The 19,512-nt window shown below is 45.8% G+C and overlaps 2 protein-coding genes across 5 annotated transcripts in view; one reads left to right on the top strand and one right to left on the bottom strand.

Moving 5' to 3' along the window:
- The window catches only part of LOC111972660 (clathrin coat assembly protein AP180), a 36,381-nt gene extending 25,419 nt beyond the window's left edge, over positions 1–10,962 (bottom strand). The window contains exons 1-2 of one of the 2 annotated variants that reach the window (XM_070446579.1): positions 10,257–10,962; positions 9,863–10,144 (exon numbers count right to left, since the gene is read on the bottom strand). In XM_070446579.1, coding sequence (XP_070302680.1) covers positions 9,863–9,992 — 130 coding nt within the window. In that variant the 5' untranslated portion in view covers positions 9,993–10,144; positions 10,257–10,962. The remainder of the gene's footprint in view (positions 1–9,862; positions 10,145–10,256) is intronic. The other variant, XM_070446580.1, reaches the window with a different exon arrangement.
- A 625-nt stretch (positions 10,963–11,587) lies between these two features.
- pgm3 (phosphoglucomutase 3) lies at positions 11,588–19,256 on the top strand. 3 transcript variants are annotated; one of them, XM_023999686.2, is made up of 13 exons: positions 11,607–11,746; positions 12,415–12,623; positions 12,972–13,156; positions 13,616–13,683; positions 13,821–13,954; positions 14,173–14,368; positions 15,058–15,215; positions 15,715–15,798; positions 15,874–15,972; positions 16,066–16,185; positions 18,145–18,267; positions 18,399–18,572; positions 18,732–19,256. In XM_023999686.2, exons 2-13 carry the CDS (start codon positions 12,417–12,419, stop codon positions 18,816–18,818), a joined length of 1,635 nt encoding a protein of 544 aa, XP_023855454.1. In that variant the 5' UTR covers positions 11,607–11,746; positions 12,415–12,416; the 3' UTR covers positions 18,819–19,256. The 3 variants fall into 3 exon arrangements, 1 of the variants encoding a protein (XP_023855454.1); XR_011480882.1 differs by lacking the exons at positions 18,399–18,572; positions 18,732–19,256 and having other exon boundaries at positions 11,588–11,746; positions 16,066–16,372; positions 18,145–18,233; XR_011480883.1 differs by lacking the exons at positions 18,399–18,572; positions 18,732–19,256 and having other exon boundaries at positions 11,588–11,746; positions 12,381–12,623; positions 16,066–16,372; positions 18,145–18,233.
- Positions 19,257–19,512: the final 256 nt, after the last annotated feature.

Raw genomic sequence — 19,512 nt, 5'->3', positions numbered from 1 at the left:
ACGGCACTCAGTTGGGGTATTGGGAAACCGGCCCGGCAGGCGCAATGGTCCCAGCCAAACCCTGGGCGGGCCCAGATAACCGGATGTTCGTGATTGACGCAGTCCGCTCTGTGGTCCTGGAGTGGGCCCATTCCTCCAGGCTTGCCTGCCACCCGGGCTCCCAGCGGACCGTGGCCTTTGTACGACAATGCTTTTGGTGGCCTACCATGGATCCGGACGTCGCCGCCTTTGTCGCCACCTGCATGGTCTGTGCACGGATCAAGACCTCTCGACAAGCTCTGGCTGGCCTCCTCCAACCTCTGCCCATCCCTCATCGCMCCTGGTCTCACATCTTCCTGGACTTTGTCACGGGTCTCCCCCAGTCTGATGGCAACACCGCCATTCTGACCGTTGTGGATCACTTTTCCAAGGCCGCCCACTTCATTCCTTTCCCCAAGTTACCTTCTGCTAAGGAGACGGCCCAGCTCATGGTGCAACACGTTTTCCTGATCCATGGACTGCACGTGGACATGGTCTCCGACCATGGCCCTCAGTTCTCGTCCCGGTTCTGGATGGTGTTCTGCACCCTCATTGGGTCATCGGCCAGCCTGTCCTCCGGGTTCCACCCCCAGTCTAACGGCCAGTCGGAGCGAGCCAACCAGGACCTCGAGACCACCCTGCGCTGCCTGGTCTCCGCCAACCCCACCACCTGGAGCCAGCAGCTGGTGTGGGTGGAATACGCCCGCAACACCCTTCCCTGCTCTGCTATGGGCCTATCACCATTTGAGTGTTCCCTGAGGTATCAGCCCCCGCTTTACCCCGAGCAGGATGAGGAGGTCGGCATACCTTCTGACCAGATGTTTGTCCGCCGCTGTCGTCGTACCTGGAGGAGAGCCCGGTCGGCCCTCCTCAAGACCACCTACAGGTATCGACGACAAGCGGATCGCCATCAAATCCCGGCTCCCCGGTATCGTCTCGGGCAGAAGGTATGGCTATCCACCAGGGATCTGGCCCTCCGGGTGGAATCCCCCCAGTTTATCGGCCGTTCCCCATCTCTAAGATCATTAGCCCCTCTRCTGTTTGTCTTTTGTTGCCCCGTGCCCTTCGTATACATCCCACCTTTCATGTGTCCAGAGTCAAACCCATGTCTCACAGCCCTTTGTCACGCTGAGCCTGCCACCTCTGGTTTTCTGACCCCTGCCTGCCTTGACCTGTCTATTGCCTGCCCATTGGAATATTAAACTATTGTTTATTCAACGTGGTCTGCATCTGGGAATTACCTTCATACCTGATATGTATAGAACATCCATAATTGATAAGTAAGTAAGTATGTACAAGGTTCATGGCACACTCACTTATCTGGGTTGAGAGAGCCTGCCGAGTCCAGAACCACAGACCCCACTGATGGTGTGGACATAAAATTGAGGCTGTAGGACCTCATGTGTGTTGCCCAACTTGCAGCAGCACAGATAGAGTCCAGGGAGGCCCCTCTGGACAGGGTCCATGAAGTGCCATACCCCTGGTGAAGTGTGCTACCATGCCGTCTGGAGTTGGTCTACATACTGCAGCTTGAAGATTTTGACACTGTATTGGTAATCTAATGTGTCAGTTTCTGTTTCGAGACAGCTCACCCTTTGGTGTTCTCCCCATAGCACACAAAAAGCTGTCTGATTGACGAACAGTTCTTGTTGCAGCAAGATAGGCACTCAATGCCCTAACGAGGAAAAATGTATGCAACTATTTTTTATTTCACCTTTATTTAACCAGGTAGGCTAGTTGAGAACAAGTTCTCATTTGCAACTGCGACCTGGCCAAGATAAAGCATAGCAGTGTGAACAGACAACAACACAGAGTTACACATGGAGTAAACAATAAACAAGCAATAACATGGTAGAAAAAAAGAGAATCTATATACAATGTGTGCAAAAGGCATGAGGAGGTAGCAATAAATCGAATAATTACAGTTTAGCAGATTAACACTGGAGTGATAAATCATCAGATGATCATGTGCAAGTAGAGATACTGGTGTGCAAAAGAGCAGAAAAGTAAATAAATAAAAGCAGTATGGGGGTGAGGTAGGTAAATTGGGTGGGCTATATACCGATGGACTATGTACAGCTGCAGCGATCGGTTAGTGCTCAGATAGCAGATGTTTAAAGTTGTTGAGGGAGATAAAAGTCTCCAACTTCAGAGATTTTTGCAATTCGTTCCAGTCGCAGGCAGCAGAGAACTGGAAAGAAAGGCGGCCAAATTAGGTTTTGGCTTTAGGGATGATCAGTGAGATACACCTGCTGGAGCGTGTGCTACGGGTGGGTGTAGCCATCGTGACCAGTAAAACTGAGATAAGGCGGCACTTTACCTAGCATAGCCTGTAGATGACCTGGAGCCAGTGGGTCTGACGACGAACATGTAGCGAGGGCCAGCCGACTAGGCATACAGGTCGCAGTGGTGGGTAGTATATGGGCTTTGGTGACAAAACGGATGGCACTGTGATAAACTGCATCCAGTTTGCTGAGTAGAGTATTGGAAGCTATTTTGTAGATGACATCGCCGAAGTCGAGGATCGGTAGGATAGTCAGTTTTACTAGGGTAAGTTTCGCGGCGTGAGTGAAGGAGGCTTTGTTGGAAAATAGAAAGCCGACTCTCGATTTGATTTTGGATTGGAGATGTTTGATATGAATCTGGAAGGAGAGTTTGCAGTCTAGCCAGACACCTAGGTACTTATAGATGTCCACATATTCTAGGTCGAACCGTCCAGGGTGGTGATGCTAGTCGGGCGTGCGGGTGCAGGCAGCGAACGGTTGAAAAGCATGTATTGGTTTACTAGCGTTTAAGAGCAGTTGGAGGCCACGGAAGGAGTGTTGTATGGCATTGAAGCTCGTTTGGAGGTTAGATAGCACAGTGTCCAAGGAAGGGCCAGAAGTATACAGAATGGTGTCGTCTGCGTAGAGGTGGATCAGGGAATCGCCCGCAGCAAAGCAACATCATTGATATATACAGAGAAAAGAGTCGGCCCGAGAATTGAACCCTGTGGTACCCCCATAGAGACTGCCAGAGGACCGGACAACATGCCCTCCGATTTGACACACTGAACTCTGTCTGCAAAGTAGTTGGTGAACCAGGTAAGGCAGTCATTAGAAAAACCGAGGCTACTGAGTCTGCCGATAAGAATATGGTGATTGACAGAGTCGAAAGCCTTGGCCAGGTCGATGAAGATGGCTGCACAGTACTGTCTTTTATCGATTGCGGTTATGATATCGTTTAGTACCTTGAGCGTGGCTGAGGTGCACCCGTGACCGGCTCGGAAACCGGATTGCACAGCGGAGAAGGTACGGTGGGATTCGAGATGGTCAGTGATCTGTTTGTTGACTTGGCTTTCGAAGACCTTAGATAGACCTTATATCCATCCTGCCCTGCCTGTAAACAGTTTGGGTCCAGGGTGTCTCCCCCTTTGAAGAGGGGGATGACCGCGGCAGCTTTCCAATCCTTGGGGATCTCAGATGATAYGAAGGAGAGGTTGAACAGGCTGGTAATAGGGGGTGCGACAATGGCGGCGGACAGTTTCAGAAATAGGGGGTCCAGATTGTCAAGCCCAGCTGATTTGTATGGGTCCAGGTTTTGCAGCTCTTTCAGAACATCTGCTATCTGCTATCTAACGACTCTTCTGTGAGGAGTGGGGAGGCGGGTGAATGATTAAGGGATGGCTAGCATGTGATGATGAAGGTACCTTAGGTAAGAATGCTGGATTTGGCAAAGCACTGCCTTAGATCCTTTTTCTGATAAATTGAAGCATGAAGGGTGGGTAGGGTGGCTGAAATAACAGCCAATATAAAGGCAGTCTTAAATGAGAGCTCACATAGCTCAAGTGAAGAAGGGGCTCAAATGCTGGGCTCATAAGTGATTGTAGGACAAGATCTAACTCCCATGATGGTACTGAAGGAGCCTTGGGATGCCGTAGCCTGCGGGCACCTTTCATGAATTGCGATACTTGCGGGTGTGCACTGGTGACGCACCACAAGCTGGTCATAGAGATGGCTGCCATAAACGTTCAATGTAGATGGGGACTTCCCTGGCCATAAGCTCCTGGAGGAAAGTCAAAATGACAGAAATTAACCAATCGCCTGGTTATACTGAATGAAGGATGGTTTTGATTGTCAGAATTTTGAAGGGAAGTGGTGAAAGATGGTGATTCAGGCACCTTAGGTCCAGGATCGGATGAAGATCTCCGCCCTTGGCACAAAACATCTTTCGGATGGGACGTTAAACGGGTGTCCTGACTCTCTGAGGTCATTAAAGATCCCATGGCACTTATCGTAAGAGTAGGGGTGTTAACCCCGGTGTCCTGGCTAAATTCCCAATCTGGCCCTCAACCATCACGGTCACCTAATAATCCCCAGTTTACAATTGGCTCATTCATCCCCCTCCTCTCCCCTGTAACTATTCCCCAGGTCGTTGCTGCAAATGAGAACGTGTTCTCAGTCAACTTACCTGGTAAAATAACGGTAAAAAAATAAAAATAATAAAAATAAAAAAAATAGATAGAGTAGAACCCGCAGTTTTGTTAAGCTACCTCATCGATTGCATGCTTTTCCAGGAGCGGGGAGTTTTCTGAGCATCATTTTGTTTTGAGAAGGGTTTCAATCTGTTGTTTTCAAGACAACTCTCAAGCGTGTACAAAATTGTACTGCGTAGCCTTGTGCTAGAGTACGTAACACCCATTTGTTGGCTGTTGACCTTTTCCAGCTGGAAAGGTGGTGCTCAAGGAAACTGTGTTGCGCTAGAGAGTCTCATCAGGAGTGAGGCTCTGCATGCTGTGGTGCAGMGAGGACACGGCAGGTGCAGCATGAGTCTGAGCCTGGTTTCTTGGCATCCCAGTTGGGGCCCTTGCACAGGAGCCTAGAGCCAGTTGCACCCTCTACAACCACTGTGATTATTATTACTATTTGACCCCCCCCGTTTGAACATCTTGGCCATTTACTATTATAATCTCAACCCGGCACAGCCAGAAGAGGACTGACCACCCCTCAGAGCCTGGTTCCTCTCTAGGTTTCTTCCTAGGTTTCTGCCTTTCTAGGGAGTTTTTCCTAGCCACTGTGCTTCTACATCTGCATTGCTTGCTGTTTGGGGATTTAGGCTGGGTTACTGTATAGCACTTTGTGACATCGGCCGATGTAAAAAGGGCTTTATAAATACATTTGATTGATTGATTGGCAGGACAGTACGCCAGTGTCATCCGATTCAGCAACCACGCTCCGTTCAGAGGTAGGGTTTGGATTTGGTACCACCGGGAGAAGCCTGGTCAGGATGTGCTTGAGGGCAGACTCAATGGTTGCCATACAACTGTCCAGTGACTTAATCTCMTTGCGCATCTCCGTGCATCGAGATTTGTGCCCAGGCGAGGATGAGCGATGACGTTTATTGGGCAGTGGAAAACGAGGAGGGTGAGACCCATTATTATACCTGGAGCGTTTGGAATGATCATTGATCATTGATCTGGCTCCGCCCCCAAAGCACACTAGTCGAGATTTCAAAGCTCTTGGTTTGAAATTCTAACAGTAAGTGCAAGAGCTGCTACCCTGTGCAGCATGTTCAGATCCCAAGCAAAGAACGCAAAGTGTGTGCTCATTTGAAGCTGGGAGTTGTTTTTCACAYTGTTGACATGGGTGGAATGACATCATGTTTACAGCACTGAATCAGTGTGCAAAGAACGGATTTTAACATAAGAGAAGTGTGTACCAAGAAAAAGGTAACAAAAACAAGCTTTTTGTTTCAGTGTGTCTCAGTGTATGCTTTGATTACCTCGGCATCGGTCTTGGATGCTTACCGTTGGCTCCAACCCATTGTGTTTCGGGTTCGAGACGCCAACCTAAATATATATTAAGGTCCGGCTCGAAACTCCCGCCTATATGAAGCTATCTGGGTTAGGGTTAGGGTTGAGCTCCCAAGTGGCATAGCGGTCTAATGCACTGCATCTCAGTGCTAGAGGCGTCACTACAGACACCCTGGTTCGATTCCAGGCTGTAACACAACTGGCCGTGATTGGGAGTCCCATAGGGTGGCGCACAATTGGCCCAGCATCGTCCGGGTTTGGCCGGTGTAGGCTGTCATTGCAAATAAGAATTTCTTCTTAACTGACGTGCCTAGTTAAATAAGGGTTAAATAAAAAAATATTTAAAAAACATACAAAAAATCTGACTGGCAGAGTCAAGCACGGACTGTCAGTCTCGGTGTTGGTGGACTTGGTCAAGCAAGGACCGGTAGCCTACAACACCGCTGAGCTCCGTGATCACAGCAAAACTCCAAGTGAGGGAGTGGTAATGTTGGATCAATGGGCTGGTGTCAAGCAGGGACTGGCACAACACCATGGGTCAACAAGCACCAACAGCCTCCCGAGTGGCACAGTGGTCTAAAGTGTGCAACTAGAGATTCTGGGTTCGAGTTCAGGCTCTGTCTCAGCCGGCCGCGACCGGGAGACCCATGGGGCGGCACACAATTGGCCCAGCGTCATCTGGKTTAGGGGAGGTTTTGGCCGGCAGGGATGTCGTTGTCCCCTCGCGCGCTAGCAACTCCTGTGGCAGGCCGGGCGCAGTGCAAGCTGACTTCAGTCRCCAGGTGTACAGTGTTTCCTCCGACACATTGGTGTGGCTGGTTCCGGGTTAAGTAGGCATTGTGTCAAGAAGCAGTGTGGCTTGGTTGGGTTGTGTTTCAAAGGACGCACGGCTCTCGACCTTTGCCTCTCCCGAGTCAATACGGGAGTTGCAGTGATGAGACATGACTAACTACCAATTGGATACCACGAAATTGGGGAGAAAAAGGGGTAAAAATGTAATAAAATATTAAAACAAGCACCAACAACAGGTAGCTATGTGTGGCTAACTTAGCTAGCTAGCTACAAGTTAACTTCTGAGGTAACGGGATAGACCCGAAGCTAACACATAAGGATAGAAATGCCCTACAAAAAAGTAATAAAAGTTAGCTAGTATGGGCAGGCACAATAATGAGAGAGAGAGGGAGTAGATTAGATAAAATAACTACTCGGGCACCTCAAGTCATAGAAGAATTGTAAGAAAGTAATCCAAAGGGGATTAATAGCAATCTTGCATTGTAAAACACAAACGTGATCGTGAAGAAAAGACAGTATGTCACACCACATCGCCTTTTATRGTGACATGTCACATGGGTACAGTAAGGGTGTGGCGTGACTGTAAACATCTTTGATATTAAGCATCTTAATCACATCGCGTGAAGGGGAACCAATTCCCATAGTTCGTTTGGCGACCCGTTGTGTGAATCAATTGAGATGATCAGACAACACTTGTATCCAAACTGCAACTTGTCAATATTCCAAAACCCTTTTGCAAGCGTCATGTGTCCCCATGACCTGTTTTGTAACATGAGGCCCTATGAAACACAGACAGACACACACTCTGGTAATAGATAGTGATAAAGTTGTGAAAAAAACTAAGCGGCACCAAAGCCACTAGTCGCCACTCGCCAGTGACTTAATAAGCTGATTGTGGCCTGGCTGCTCATTGTGCCTGCTAGCTACTGCTTGATAGCTTAATTGACAAACACAGCGTTGGAACTTAGCTAGCAAGCAAATTATTTTGTCGGCTACACACTGATAAACACTGATAAACAGTGTGTAGCTTGCGCTTTATTTACGATAGTTTGACAGCTTGCAGATGATGAAGTTGTCGACATGTTATTGTTCTCAGAAAWTAGTCCTGAGCGCGAAGCCAGACTTTCCTAACTCGATAGACTGTTTTCAGTGCACTGACTAGTTTTTCATGCACATTTTATTTTGTTATTTTTTGTTGTACTTTTTACCCCTTTTTCTAGATATGCAATTGTTAGTTACAGTTTTTTCCCATCGCTGCAACTCCCGTACGGACTCAGAGAGGCGAAGGTCGAGAGCCATGCGTTCTCCAAAAGACGACCCTGCTAAGTCGCACTGCTTCTTGACACACTGCCCGCTTAACCCGGAAGCCAGCCGCACCAATCTGTCGGAGGAAACACTGTACAACTGGTGACGGAAGTCAGCGTGCATGCGCCCGGCCCGCCACAGGAGACTCTAGAGCACGATGGGACAAGGACATCCCGGCCAGCCAAACCCTCCCCTAACCCAGACAACGCTGGGCCAATTGTGTGCCGCCTCATGGGTCTCGCAGTCGTGGCCGGCTGCAACACAGCCTGGGATCGAACTCGGGTCTGTAGTAATGCCTCTAGCACTGCGATGCAGTGCCTTTGACTGCTGTGCCACTCGGGAGGCCTCATGCTAATTTTACTTGAGAAATACTGCACCAAACAGCTTAGCTATGTACAATTGTATGACTAAGACTTCCTCTGCAAAAACGTCTAAATTAATTAAAGATTTCTTCATTTATCTTAGATTAATTGTGACTATTTTAAGGAAGTGACTATTTTGAGGAAGTGGCCATGTTGTTGCTACGGTGCCAAGGTACGATATGTGAACATAACACACCCACATCAAACCACACTTCCCAAGACAACTCTCGTTTTTGGCATCAGTCATGGCCGCCGCTAGCATTTCTTAATGAGCAATCTTCAAAACAAGTACAAATCAGGAAATACATTGCAGGAAAGTTCTCCTGCAACAGGGTGATCAAATGAAGATCCTATAACTGTACAGCAAACATTAAAATATATTTTGTTGGCTAAAGAGCTCAGGTCTTCTCCTTGACAGCCATTCTGTGAATCGTCTCTCTCTGTCTGCTATGCTAAACTAATCCCTAGCAGTCTCCTGTCTACTCTACCATTAGCATTGCCACCTTTGGCTGTGTAAATAATGCAGGCCAGACATTGGCTGATTAATACATTATTCAGTGGAGAGCGGGATCATACAGTACAAGGCACGAGTCCTGCTAGACCTAGCCTAAGACTAGGCCAGCCACCTGACCACACACACATAGGCAGGTGGAACACCACCCATCCACGCAACGGAGGATGACTGGTTTAGTCTGACTCAGGCTGCAAGGCCGAATGACAGTGATTAATAATGTCTTGTCATGAGGCAGACCCTGTGTCTTTATAGAAACAGAGCTGTTTGGTATGAAGTTGCAATTCTGTGGTGATGCAGGAAAAATTGGCTACTGGTTAATAAGCCAACTTGGATGTAAAGGCCTATCTACCTATAGTCGGGCTACATATATCTGTTTTCTAGTTGTTGCCCATGCATTGTCAGTTGATGTACGGCATAGTGTGTAGGCTATACCTGTGAAACCAAGTAAGGGAGCTCTTTAGCTAATCAATAACAAAACTAGCAGACACTGCAGCCCGTGAAGACTTGAAGACATGCGCTCCTGGCATATGGATCTGTTAAGGGAAGTTTGGGAGGGGTAGTGTGCAAGGGCAAGTGAACAAGAGCATTGTGTATTATAACTATCGGCCTCTGTGTGTCAGCCTGTCTTGAATTATGACCACCTCTCTCTCCAATCACTATGGGCTGCACATGTAAGATGACTAGGGGTCACCATTGGGGTCATCTCCATGGAAACATCAATTAATGTTACCACTCTGCCCACATGCTGGGCAGGAACAAAGAAATGTAATGCATTGGTTGAAGACTTGCCTAACATCTAAAGTGACATTCTAATGAATGTCAAACAAATTGTCCATAGATATCTAATACAAATTATGCAGTTTACAGTGACATGTGTTCTACACTTGATATTGCCTGTATGTGTGTGTGTGTGTGTGTGTGTGTGTGTGTGTGTGTGTGTGTGTGTGTGTGTGTGTGTGTGTGTGTGTGTTTCTGTGAGTTCTGAATAAACAATTGTCTATCCCGATCAAGTTGGAGAGTAGGCCTAAAGAACAGAATATCAATATATGCGCAAAAGGGTGGGGATGGGAGTGCTCTTACATTCCAGGTGCTTTTTCTTGGGCGCCATCACCTCATGAGTGGTGGCTTTGCAGACGGCGCGAGATACCTCTGATCCCGTTAACTGGTACTGCGCAGCGGCAATACGATCCGTGAGCGTCTGCCCCGACATTTTCTCCCCGTGTAGTCGACCACCTCAAGAACTTATTTCACTAATGAGAAAAAAAAATATGAAAAGGCGGTCTTCCTACAGGAATACGGGTATCAACGATGCCAGTGCAGTGCGGTCCTCTCCAAATCCCTCACGGATAGGCCTGTGACCTTCTGGATGGGTAACACATTTTCAAAATTAGCTCAAGTAAATAAATAAAGACACAATTAGAAATTAAATCATTAGGTCACGTTTATATGTGTGTTCTGACATGGTTAGACTTACGCAAGATTGCTCTCTTCCCTTGCCTTGTGTCCCGTTATAACGTCCAGTTCAGCACCTTGGATAACGCCACTCTTACGTAACACTACGTGGGCAATATAATATATTTCCTCGCACCACAGCAATAAAGCAATAGGCCTAACAAAGAAACAATCAGGAGATCGAAAACGTTGCAACCGCGCAGCGCTTCTTGTCCTCGGAATGAATGGATTTGGCCAAATGTCCAAACTTCATCAAAAATCCACAGAATATTCCCTTATCCTTTTTGCAGGAACATCGGATTGACGGTCAAGTGTTTCCACTCCCCACAACGCACGCAAAACGGTAAACCGGAGGAGGTAAATGCACGGGTAGGATGTAGAGCTTTTTGTAGTAATGACGCACAGTGTCCTTGTCGGCTCGTGGGTTAAAATATTCCTACCGGATCTTTTTTTCTGATCAGGAATGTCTGATAGGCGCGTTGCCCTTCTCTCTTTGTCTACAGCAGATGCGCCTCTTCCCCCTGTGGCATTAGCAAACACTGACCGGCGCACCAATCCAAGAACGCGGAATAGGCTACTATATGAAGATGGAGATGTTGGAAATAATTGTGTATTTAATTCACTCGTTCGTTTATTTATTTAGAGTGTCTATCTGTCTGCCTTTCTATCCTCTCTTCCCTCAGTGCAGTTAGTGTTAGGCCAGGGTCAGGTGACGCTTTATTAACAAACCGACACACGCCCACGTCTACCACGCTCACGGTCGTGCGTTCTTAAAGGGGAGTATTCCTGTAGGCCTACAGTATAGAACTCATATCGCTAATATGACAAAGGGTTAATTTACGAGTGTGCACTGCTGCAAGGGTGCACAATATTAGAAGCCAGGTTCGAACACACTGCGCACAGGGATTAGCCTATATTTTCTAAATGGCAGGTGCCCTCATGACGCTACTCTCTCAATTAAACTACTCTCTCATTATTACTGTAGCCTTGCCTGGTCGTTGACATTTTGCCGCACACTGTAGCCTATAAAGCCATATAATTACCATAATTGTATTGCCTAGACCCCTTATAAATAACGTAGCGTTATCTGCCGTTTGTTGCAAAGGCTATACAGAGCAAGATCATATAATAGACAATAACTGCATTTTATTAAAGACACATTTATTCTAGGCATTTTATTACGTGTGTTCAGTACATTTTATACATACAGCATTTATTTGTCTTGGGTGGGAAAAAAACATTGGAAAAACAAACCCACTAATTGTTCCACTAATTGTTCTTGTTGGAAATCGTCGTCTAAAACGGTGGCCACTGAATAAATGCATCAAAACAGAACGTGTAATCCGCCCAGTTCATGTGCTCAGATTATTGGGTTCGTGCCAAGTAGCAGCGCACCACATTTGAAGGGCGTGGTCACGTGACGTACCCTGAACCGCAGCCACGTCGCCAGGAGAATCAGGAAGCTTTCCATTCACTCCACTTCCTTGGTAGCTTCTTCTTCAACAACAGCAAGTAAGTGAAAGATTTAAAAAAAATCAGTTTAGTAAGTATTTCGAAATGAATAGCCTGTATTCTATTGATCGTTTAACAAGTCAATTACGCTGCACGTATGTTCCATATCAGTCTGTCAGAGGAGCTCAATCATGTTTCTGCAGTAGCTAGCTGGTTGACATCAATGTTCAGCACAGATAACGTTACACCTTTGCCCCGTAAAGTATGTCCTAGTAGGGCCTAGGTTTATGGAGGATTAACGACGAATGCATGATGAACATGTTTTCTCAGTCACCTCATTGTATTATTGACAGTATGTTTGTTTTACTCCATGTGTAACGTTAACTCTGTGTTRTTATGTGTCGAACTGCTTTGCTTTATCTTGGCCAGGTCGCAGTTGTAAATGAGAACTTGTTCTCAACTTGCCTACCTGGTTAAATAAAGGTGAAATAAAAAATKTAATTGACAGATCAAATATTGTAATAGTGTTTACAAAGGTGTATGGCTGTCGTCGTTATTATTGTAAGGTGTTCTGAATGAATATCAGATCATGATGATTCTTTGGGGTTCCTAACATGTTTAGCCCCTTGAAGACTATAAACTACATGTTATGAAGGAGAGGAGCCGAAGAGAGGAACCAACTTCAGACTATCAGGACATCCCCTTTGTTTCCCTGTTATGTGTTTCAGGAATGGCCCAGTTTGAGGAAGTATCCCAGAAATCTGCTATCCACCCTAAACCTGTAGGGTTGGTCCTACAGTATGGTACTGCTGGGTTCCGCACCAACTCTAAGCAGTTAGACCATGTCATGTTCCGAATGGGTTTACTGGCCACACTCCGCTCCAAGAAGACTAAGGCCACCATCGGAGTCATGGTCACTGCGTCACACAACCCTGAGGTGAACTAAACATGAAGTGCATTCAGTAGCCTATTAATCATTCACTGTGTCTGTGTGGCTTCAGTCTCTCTTTAACTGATAGTCTCTGGTGTTCTATTCTGGTGTGCTCTCAGGGCCGATTTTCAGATATTATTAGAGGAAGGTTGTCTAGTATTGATTTGGTTTCAGGTAAACTATTGCTTTTCTGACTTACACAATATCCATCTTTATCTCTCTCTCTCCCCCTCCATTTACCTCACCCTTACTATCCAATATACTACAACGACCCCTTCCTATTCCTCTCATCATACCCCTTCTTTCCGTCCCTCCACCTCTCCCTTCCTCTCCACTATATCACCCCCTCTCCAGGAGGATAACGGGGTGAAGCTGGTGGACCCCATGGGGGAGATGGTGACCCCTGCGTGGGAGGTCTATGCCACCCAGCTGGCCAACGCGGAGCAGGAGGAGCTCCTCACTGCTCTGAAAGACGTCATAGAGAGAGAGGCCATCAGCATGGCCCAAGAGGCCAGCGTGTTCGTGGGAAAAGACACCAGGTACTGGGGTGTTAGCATTCTCTAGAAACTGAACTATAACCATGAATAACAATATAACGGGGTGAGTTCCTTTTGCATCACCCAGTGCCCTGGGTGGGTGGAGATTTAACTTTAGGACCAATGGACTRGTCTTAAATACGTAAACTCTTTCCACCTGAGGCACCTGGTGATGCAAATTAATGCAACCATTCTGATTGGTCCCAGAAACCAATGGATTGGGCCAGAACACACGTGGGTAAAGCGGCGTCATTGGCTTTGATACTCTGATTGGTTAGATATGATCCAGTCACTGATGACTGCTTTGTACAACATTTTGACGTCACCACAAACAACTTCAAAGATGGAATTCTCAGACTGAACTATGTAGCGAACATACAGCAGAGGAAGAATTCAGTTTGAGTCGTCAGGCAACTCCGATATCTCCTTAGACGTTTAATCTAATTGTTTGTGTCACTTCAGGCCCAGTAGTGACAGCCTATCACAGGCAGTACTGGATGGAGTCCACGCCCTGGGAGGCCACAGTAAAGGTGCGTTAACTCTTAGGTTTCCTTAGCTGTCTATTATGTCAATCCTTCTGTCATTCTTATTCGACTACACCTTGGTGTGTGGTTGGTTATTTTTATTTTTTGTAAATCACTGATTGGTGTCTTTCCCTGTCTATCAGACTATGGCTTGGTGACCACACCCCAGCTGCACTACATGGTATGCTGTCAGAACACCCAGGGTCGCTATGGTGAAGCCACTGTCAAAGGTTACTACCGGAAACTCTCCCAGGCTTTCATCCAGCTCACTAAGAATGTAAGACTACATTACCTCAGTCTGTCTGTAACACTATAGTAACCTCCATTTAATAAGCATGACTAAGAATACAAATGTTTTATTTAATCATTTATAATCACGTACACACATTTGTAAGCAGTTATAAGCATGTATATTCTTTTATAAATCATGTATACACATTTTCAAGCAGTTAAAAATGATTGTTCATGAAAAATAATGTTACCCCCTCTCTCCAGGTGCCTAACCGTACAGATGATCAGAAGGCCCTGCTGGTGGACGGCGCTAATGGTATCGGGGCTCTGAAGGTGTGTGAGATGGAGACCTACCTGAAGAATGAGCTGCAGCTGTCCCTCTTCAACGACGGCTCCAGCGGAAAACTCAACCACCTGTGTGGAGCCGACTACGTCAAAGTACAGCAGAGAGCTCCCAAAGGTGCGACTGCAGTTCAGTAGACCTCTCCTTGTCTCTTTTCTTTCCATGTGTGCATCTCAATAGACCACAAATAGCATCCTCGCCCAGTTTTCTGTATTTTATTTGCACTGCATCTGTATTGCTGTGAAGAGATGGGGTAAGTCAAGTGGAAGCTATATGGAGAATATCCACTTGCAACTGTCATTTTACATTTCAGATCTGTATAGGGAAAGAAAAAGAAACAAGGAGAGGAAGCTACTTAAGATTATTTACGTTAGTCATTTAGCAGACGCTCTTATCCAGAGTAGCAAGTGCATACAATTTCATACTTTTTCCCCATACTGTCCCCCGTGGGAATTGAACCCACAACCCTGGCATTGCAAGCTCCATGCTGTACCAACTGAGCTACACGGGACCACTGTTATTGAGGTAGGGCTCACCTCTTGGTTGTCTTAATGTACAGTGAGGTCGAAACCGAACTTTGACTCATGGGTGTGTCTCTCAGACTACAGGTGACTGATAAACAAACCTGCTATATCTCATTATGAAACACAGGACAGTCAGGATTGTTATATTATAGTTTCCATGTTTGGCAACCAGAGGGAAGACATCTCAATGAGTTACATTTAATAAATACTGTAGGCTACAGCCAGACTCCTGAAGTGGATGGCTCTGACCCTTCTTCTCTCTTTTTTCCTCTCTCTCTCTAGGGGTGGAGATGACTGCTGGGGAGCGTTGCTGTTCCTATGATGGCGATGCTGATCGTATAGTTTATTACTACAGCGGCTCTGCAGGGAGATTCCATCTGCTAGATGGAGACAAGATTGCCACTCTCATCAGCACCTACCTCAAAGAACTGCTCACACAAGTATATGCACACACACACTCGCTATACTTACCTCGGATGCTTTAATCTCTGGTGGGCAGACTGCAGTAAACATAAGTGGTACCTTCGATCTGTCTCTATACTACAAGCACTGTTAGCTAACGAGTAGCAATAGTTCCGGGGCTTGGGGTTTTCATCACTGGTTATTTGCACAAATCACGATTTCGCAGGTGTATAGCATCTTTTGAAATTCGGAAGGGGAGGTGACATTCGGCCCATAGCTTGTGAAGACAGAGGGTGGAGCTACTCGTTCCGGTTCTGCTCCTCGTTCTAGCATTTCTTCATTGCTTCTCTTAACATGTATGGACTCAGAACTTAATCGAGCAGCTGACCAATTACGCAAGACTTTAGTTCTGGGTTAACCAAGATGAATGATGCTTAAACACGCCCCTACGTAACACACACTGACTCAGTACCATCCTCATTCAGAAGTGAGCACACACTAACCTGTGTTCCCCCTGTGTGTGTTTGGTTTGTGCAGGCTGGTCTTGACCTGCAGATAGCCGTGGTGCAGACAGCGTACGCTAACGGCAGCTCTACACAATACCTGGAAGATACCATGAAGGTGTGGACACACACACTCCTCAGTCTTTCCAACACACACATGCGATCAGTGCTGACCTCTCCTCCCTCTTCCCAGGTAATAGTGAGGTGTACCAAGACAGGAGTGAAACACCTTCACCATGCAGCTCAGGAGTTTGACATTGGTGTTTACTTTGAGGCTAACGGCCACGGGACTGTGAGTAAGCAACATACAAATACACACTCACACTGAAAGCACGCAATCAATGGCTGCCCGTCTGACTATGGTTATGTTGTGGTCCTGTCTCAGGTTCTGTTCAGTAAAGCAGCAGAGGAAAAGATTCAGAAGCTAGCCCAGGACTCCAACACCAACGCTGAGAGGAGGAGAGCTGCACTTCTACTGCAGAACACGGTCAACCTCATCAACCAGGTATGGCCACACATTGTCAGGTCAACACAGGGTGTTTCTCAATATGCATACTACAGTACCGTGGTACGAGCACGGAAATTGGAGCATGCATCAGTTGGAGTCCAAATAAAAGCACAGAGGGCACTTTTTGGCTGAGAGGAGGAGAGCTGCACTTCTACTGCAGAACACGGTCAACCTCATCAACCAGGTATGGCCACACATTGTCAGGTCAACACAGGGTGTTTCTCAATATGCATACTACAGTACCGTGGTACGAGCACGGAAATTGGAGCATGCATCAGTTGGAGTCCAAATAAAAGCACAGAGGGCACTTTTTGGATGCGTAATCCGCTTGTACACATTTCTAAGCATTTAACCTTTATTTAACTAGGCAAGTCCGTGAAGAAATAATAACGCAACTGCTGGTGGACATTATTTGGGCTGATGCAAGAGAAAATAAACTGACTTCAGAATGAAATATTGCCTATTCACATCTCATATGTTGTCTGACTACAATATTTTATCTTGATATGTTAAAGGTCCAATGCAGCCATTTTTATCTCAATATCAAATAATTTATGGGTAACAATGAAGTACCTTACTGTGATTGTTTTCAATGAAAATGGTCAAAAAGAAACAAAACAGTTTCTTAGCTAAGCTAAATTCTCAAGAACAAATTTTCCTAGGACTGTCTGGGAGTGGTTTGATTGGGGAGGGGAAAACTGAAAACTAGCTGTTAGACGGCTTAGCTGAGACCGTCACAGAAAATGATACGCATGCTTCAATGGGGCGGCAGGTAGCCTAGTGGTTAGAGCGTTGTGCCTGTAACTGAAAGGTTGCTTGATCGAATCCCTGAGCTGACAAGGTAAAAATCTGTCGCTCTGCCCCTGAACAAGGCAGTTAACCCACTGTTCCCCGGTAGGCCGTCATTGTAAATAAGAATTTGTTCTTGACTGACTTGCCTAGTTAAATAAAGGTTAAATAAATGTTTTTTTTAAATTGTACAGAAGTCCTTGTGTTGTGATTCTGGATGAGCAGATAGCTAGCAACAATGACAAGAAACTGCCATGTGGGGATCGTAAGTGTTTTATCTTGTCTTGATACCTTGACTTGTTTTGACTGATGTCACCTCTATGCTAATATTTTTTTTAAGTCGCTAGCTAACCAACAACTGTAACAATGTATTTCATAGACAAGTTCTCATGTGCAATTTATTCAATAAACATTGGAGGCAAAATATAGTTTACATGTTGTCAACAATCTAAGCCAACCCTGTCTTGACCCATATTTGCGCACTCATCGGTTTTGTTGCTAAACAACCAACCCATCTATTGGCAGAGAGGTTTGGAATTGCCTTTATTATTGGTCTATTCACAAGTTTTCTGGTGATGTCACCAGGCAGGCCAAAACTCCATCCCACCAAAACAGGCTGAAATTTCAGTTCTTAAGGCTTGCACACATCATACCGAATGTGGATCTAGCGTTTGTCTACCGATCGTTCAGCACACGGTGTTTTAGGGACCACCCGCTGTAGGCGTCTGACTGCTGACATTTTTCACGCGAATAAACTATCTAGTTAGCTAGATTATTGCTGTTGACATATAGCTAGCTGAAAGTTATGAAGTAAAACGTTTGCTTTGTGTATATCTTGTTTCATCTATTGTTGCCATTGTCCTGGCTGGAAGAAGGTTCAGTGAATGGGGGAGAGGGGCAGTGTGAGGTAATATGGTAGGGGATGTGCGAGTGCTTCTCAAATGTAATGTTTTATGTATTCTCCACACTCGTCCTCACAAGAACATACTCAAGAGAATGTCCTCTGAGAATGCACTCGGCACATGAGTGTGCAGCACGGTAATATGCATATTGCGAATCACCCACAGTCAACCATTTTAGCAATTCAGGGACTACACACGGTCATTGCAAWGAAGGGTCAAATCCTGTTTGCATTACTTACGTTTTTTTCTCACCCTCTCTCTGTAGACTGTAGGAGATGCTATTTCTGACATGCTGCTSATTGAGGCTGTGTTAGCCATCAGAGGGATGACAGTACAACAATGGGACGCAATCTACACAGACCTGCCCAACAGACAGCTCAAAGTCAAGGTTTGCGTATGTGCACTCAGGGAGTTGCATCGTATGTTACTATAAATTACTGTATATTAAAGGAAACTAGTACATACGTTTTAACACAGTTCATCCCAGTGCCTCAGTTGCAGTTGTTGTACGGCCTATAGGTGGCAGACCGGCGGGTGATTGACACTACAGATGCAGAGAGGAGAACAGTGAGTCCAGCAGGTCTGCAGGAGGCCATAGACAGCCTGGTGAAGAAGTACAGACAGGCACGCTCCTTTGTCCGTCCCTCTGGCACAGAGGATGTGGTCCGAGTGTACGCTGAGGCAGACACACAGGTGGGACTGAGAGGCTGAGACATGGAGTGATAGTGAGCCACTCAATTCACCTTCCATGTTCACTCACTATGCCTTTAACTTTCTTTGCACTTTCTTTTTCTGTCTCTCACTGTCTGATGGGGATGATGGTGGTGATGGTAATGTGTTTGTGTGTTTCAGGAGAGTGCCGATGCCCTGGCACATGAAGTTAGCCTGGCAGTGTACCGCCTCGCTGGAGGAGTAGGAGAGGAGCCTAAATCGTTATAAAACACACACACTATGCAATTTAAGTCTATTGAAAAATCCATTAATCTCCTGAAGATGGACCACACTTCCTGAACCCAGTCCCATTTTGTAGCCTTTTTATCAGGTGCCAAATCATTTTATACGGTATACAGCATTTAATACTGAATTATTGCTACTTTTCTATGAGTCTGAAAAATGTGATTGATTTCAGTCAATGTGAAGGGAGCATATGCTAAATAAGGTAAACATTTTAATCCCCCTTCTTACCCAACCTTAATCCTGTAAATGTATTTGTTTTGTACTTTTCCCATGTAATAAGTGTTTACATTACCAGTTATTATTGTAGATCAATTTAGCATATCTGAGTATCTGCACTACTATGAACAGATCTCAACTGGAAAGACTGTGCTGCTATGTAATTGTTCAACACCAAGAGTAAAGATATGGAAGTGAAACTGACATCAAACTTGTTCTGCATTTCTTTTTAGTTCGTATCCTCTCAAAAACCCTCTAGTTACATGGAATAAATGGCATGCATTAGTACATAGAGTTAATTGACTTATTACGTAACAGAACAACCCAAATGCAGGTATACTCTGAAATGACCACATCAAGAGAAAATATGGTAATTGCTTTGGTGTTTTTTATTTGTTGCTTATAGAGAGAGATGGTTCTAAGACACAGGGAGTTAAAGGCTAACAGAAAGGAAGTGTGA

The sequence above is a fragment of the Salvelinus sp. IW2-2015 genome, linkage group LG14 (genome assembly GCF_002910315.2).
Source record: "Salvelinus sp. IW2-2015 linkage group LG14, ASM291031v2, whole genome shotgun sequence".
In the NCBI taxonomy this organism is placed as follows: domain Eukaryota; kingdom Metazoa; phylum Chordata; class Actinopteri; order Salmoniformes; family Salmonidae; genus Salvelinus; species Salvelinus sp. IW2-2015.
This window is presented reverse-complemented; position numbering and strand designations above follow the sequence as displayed.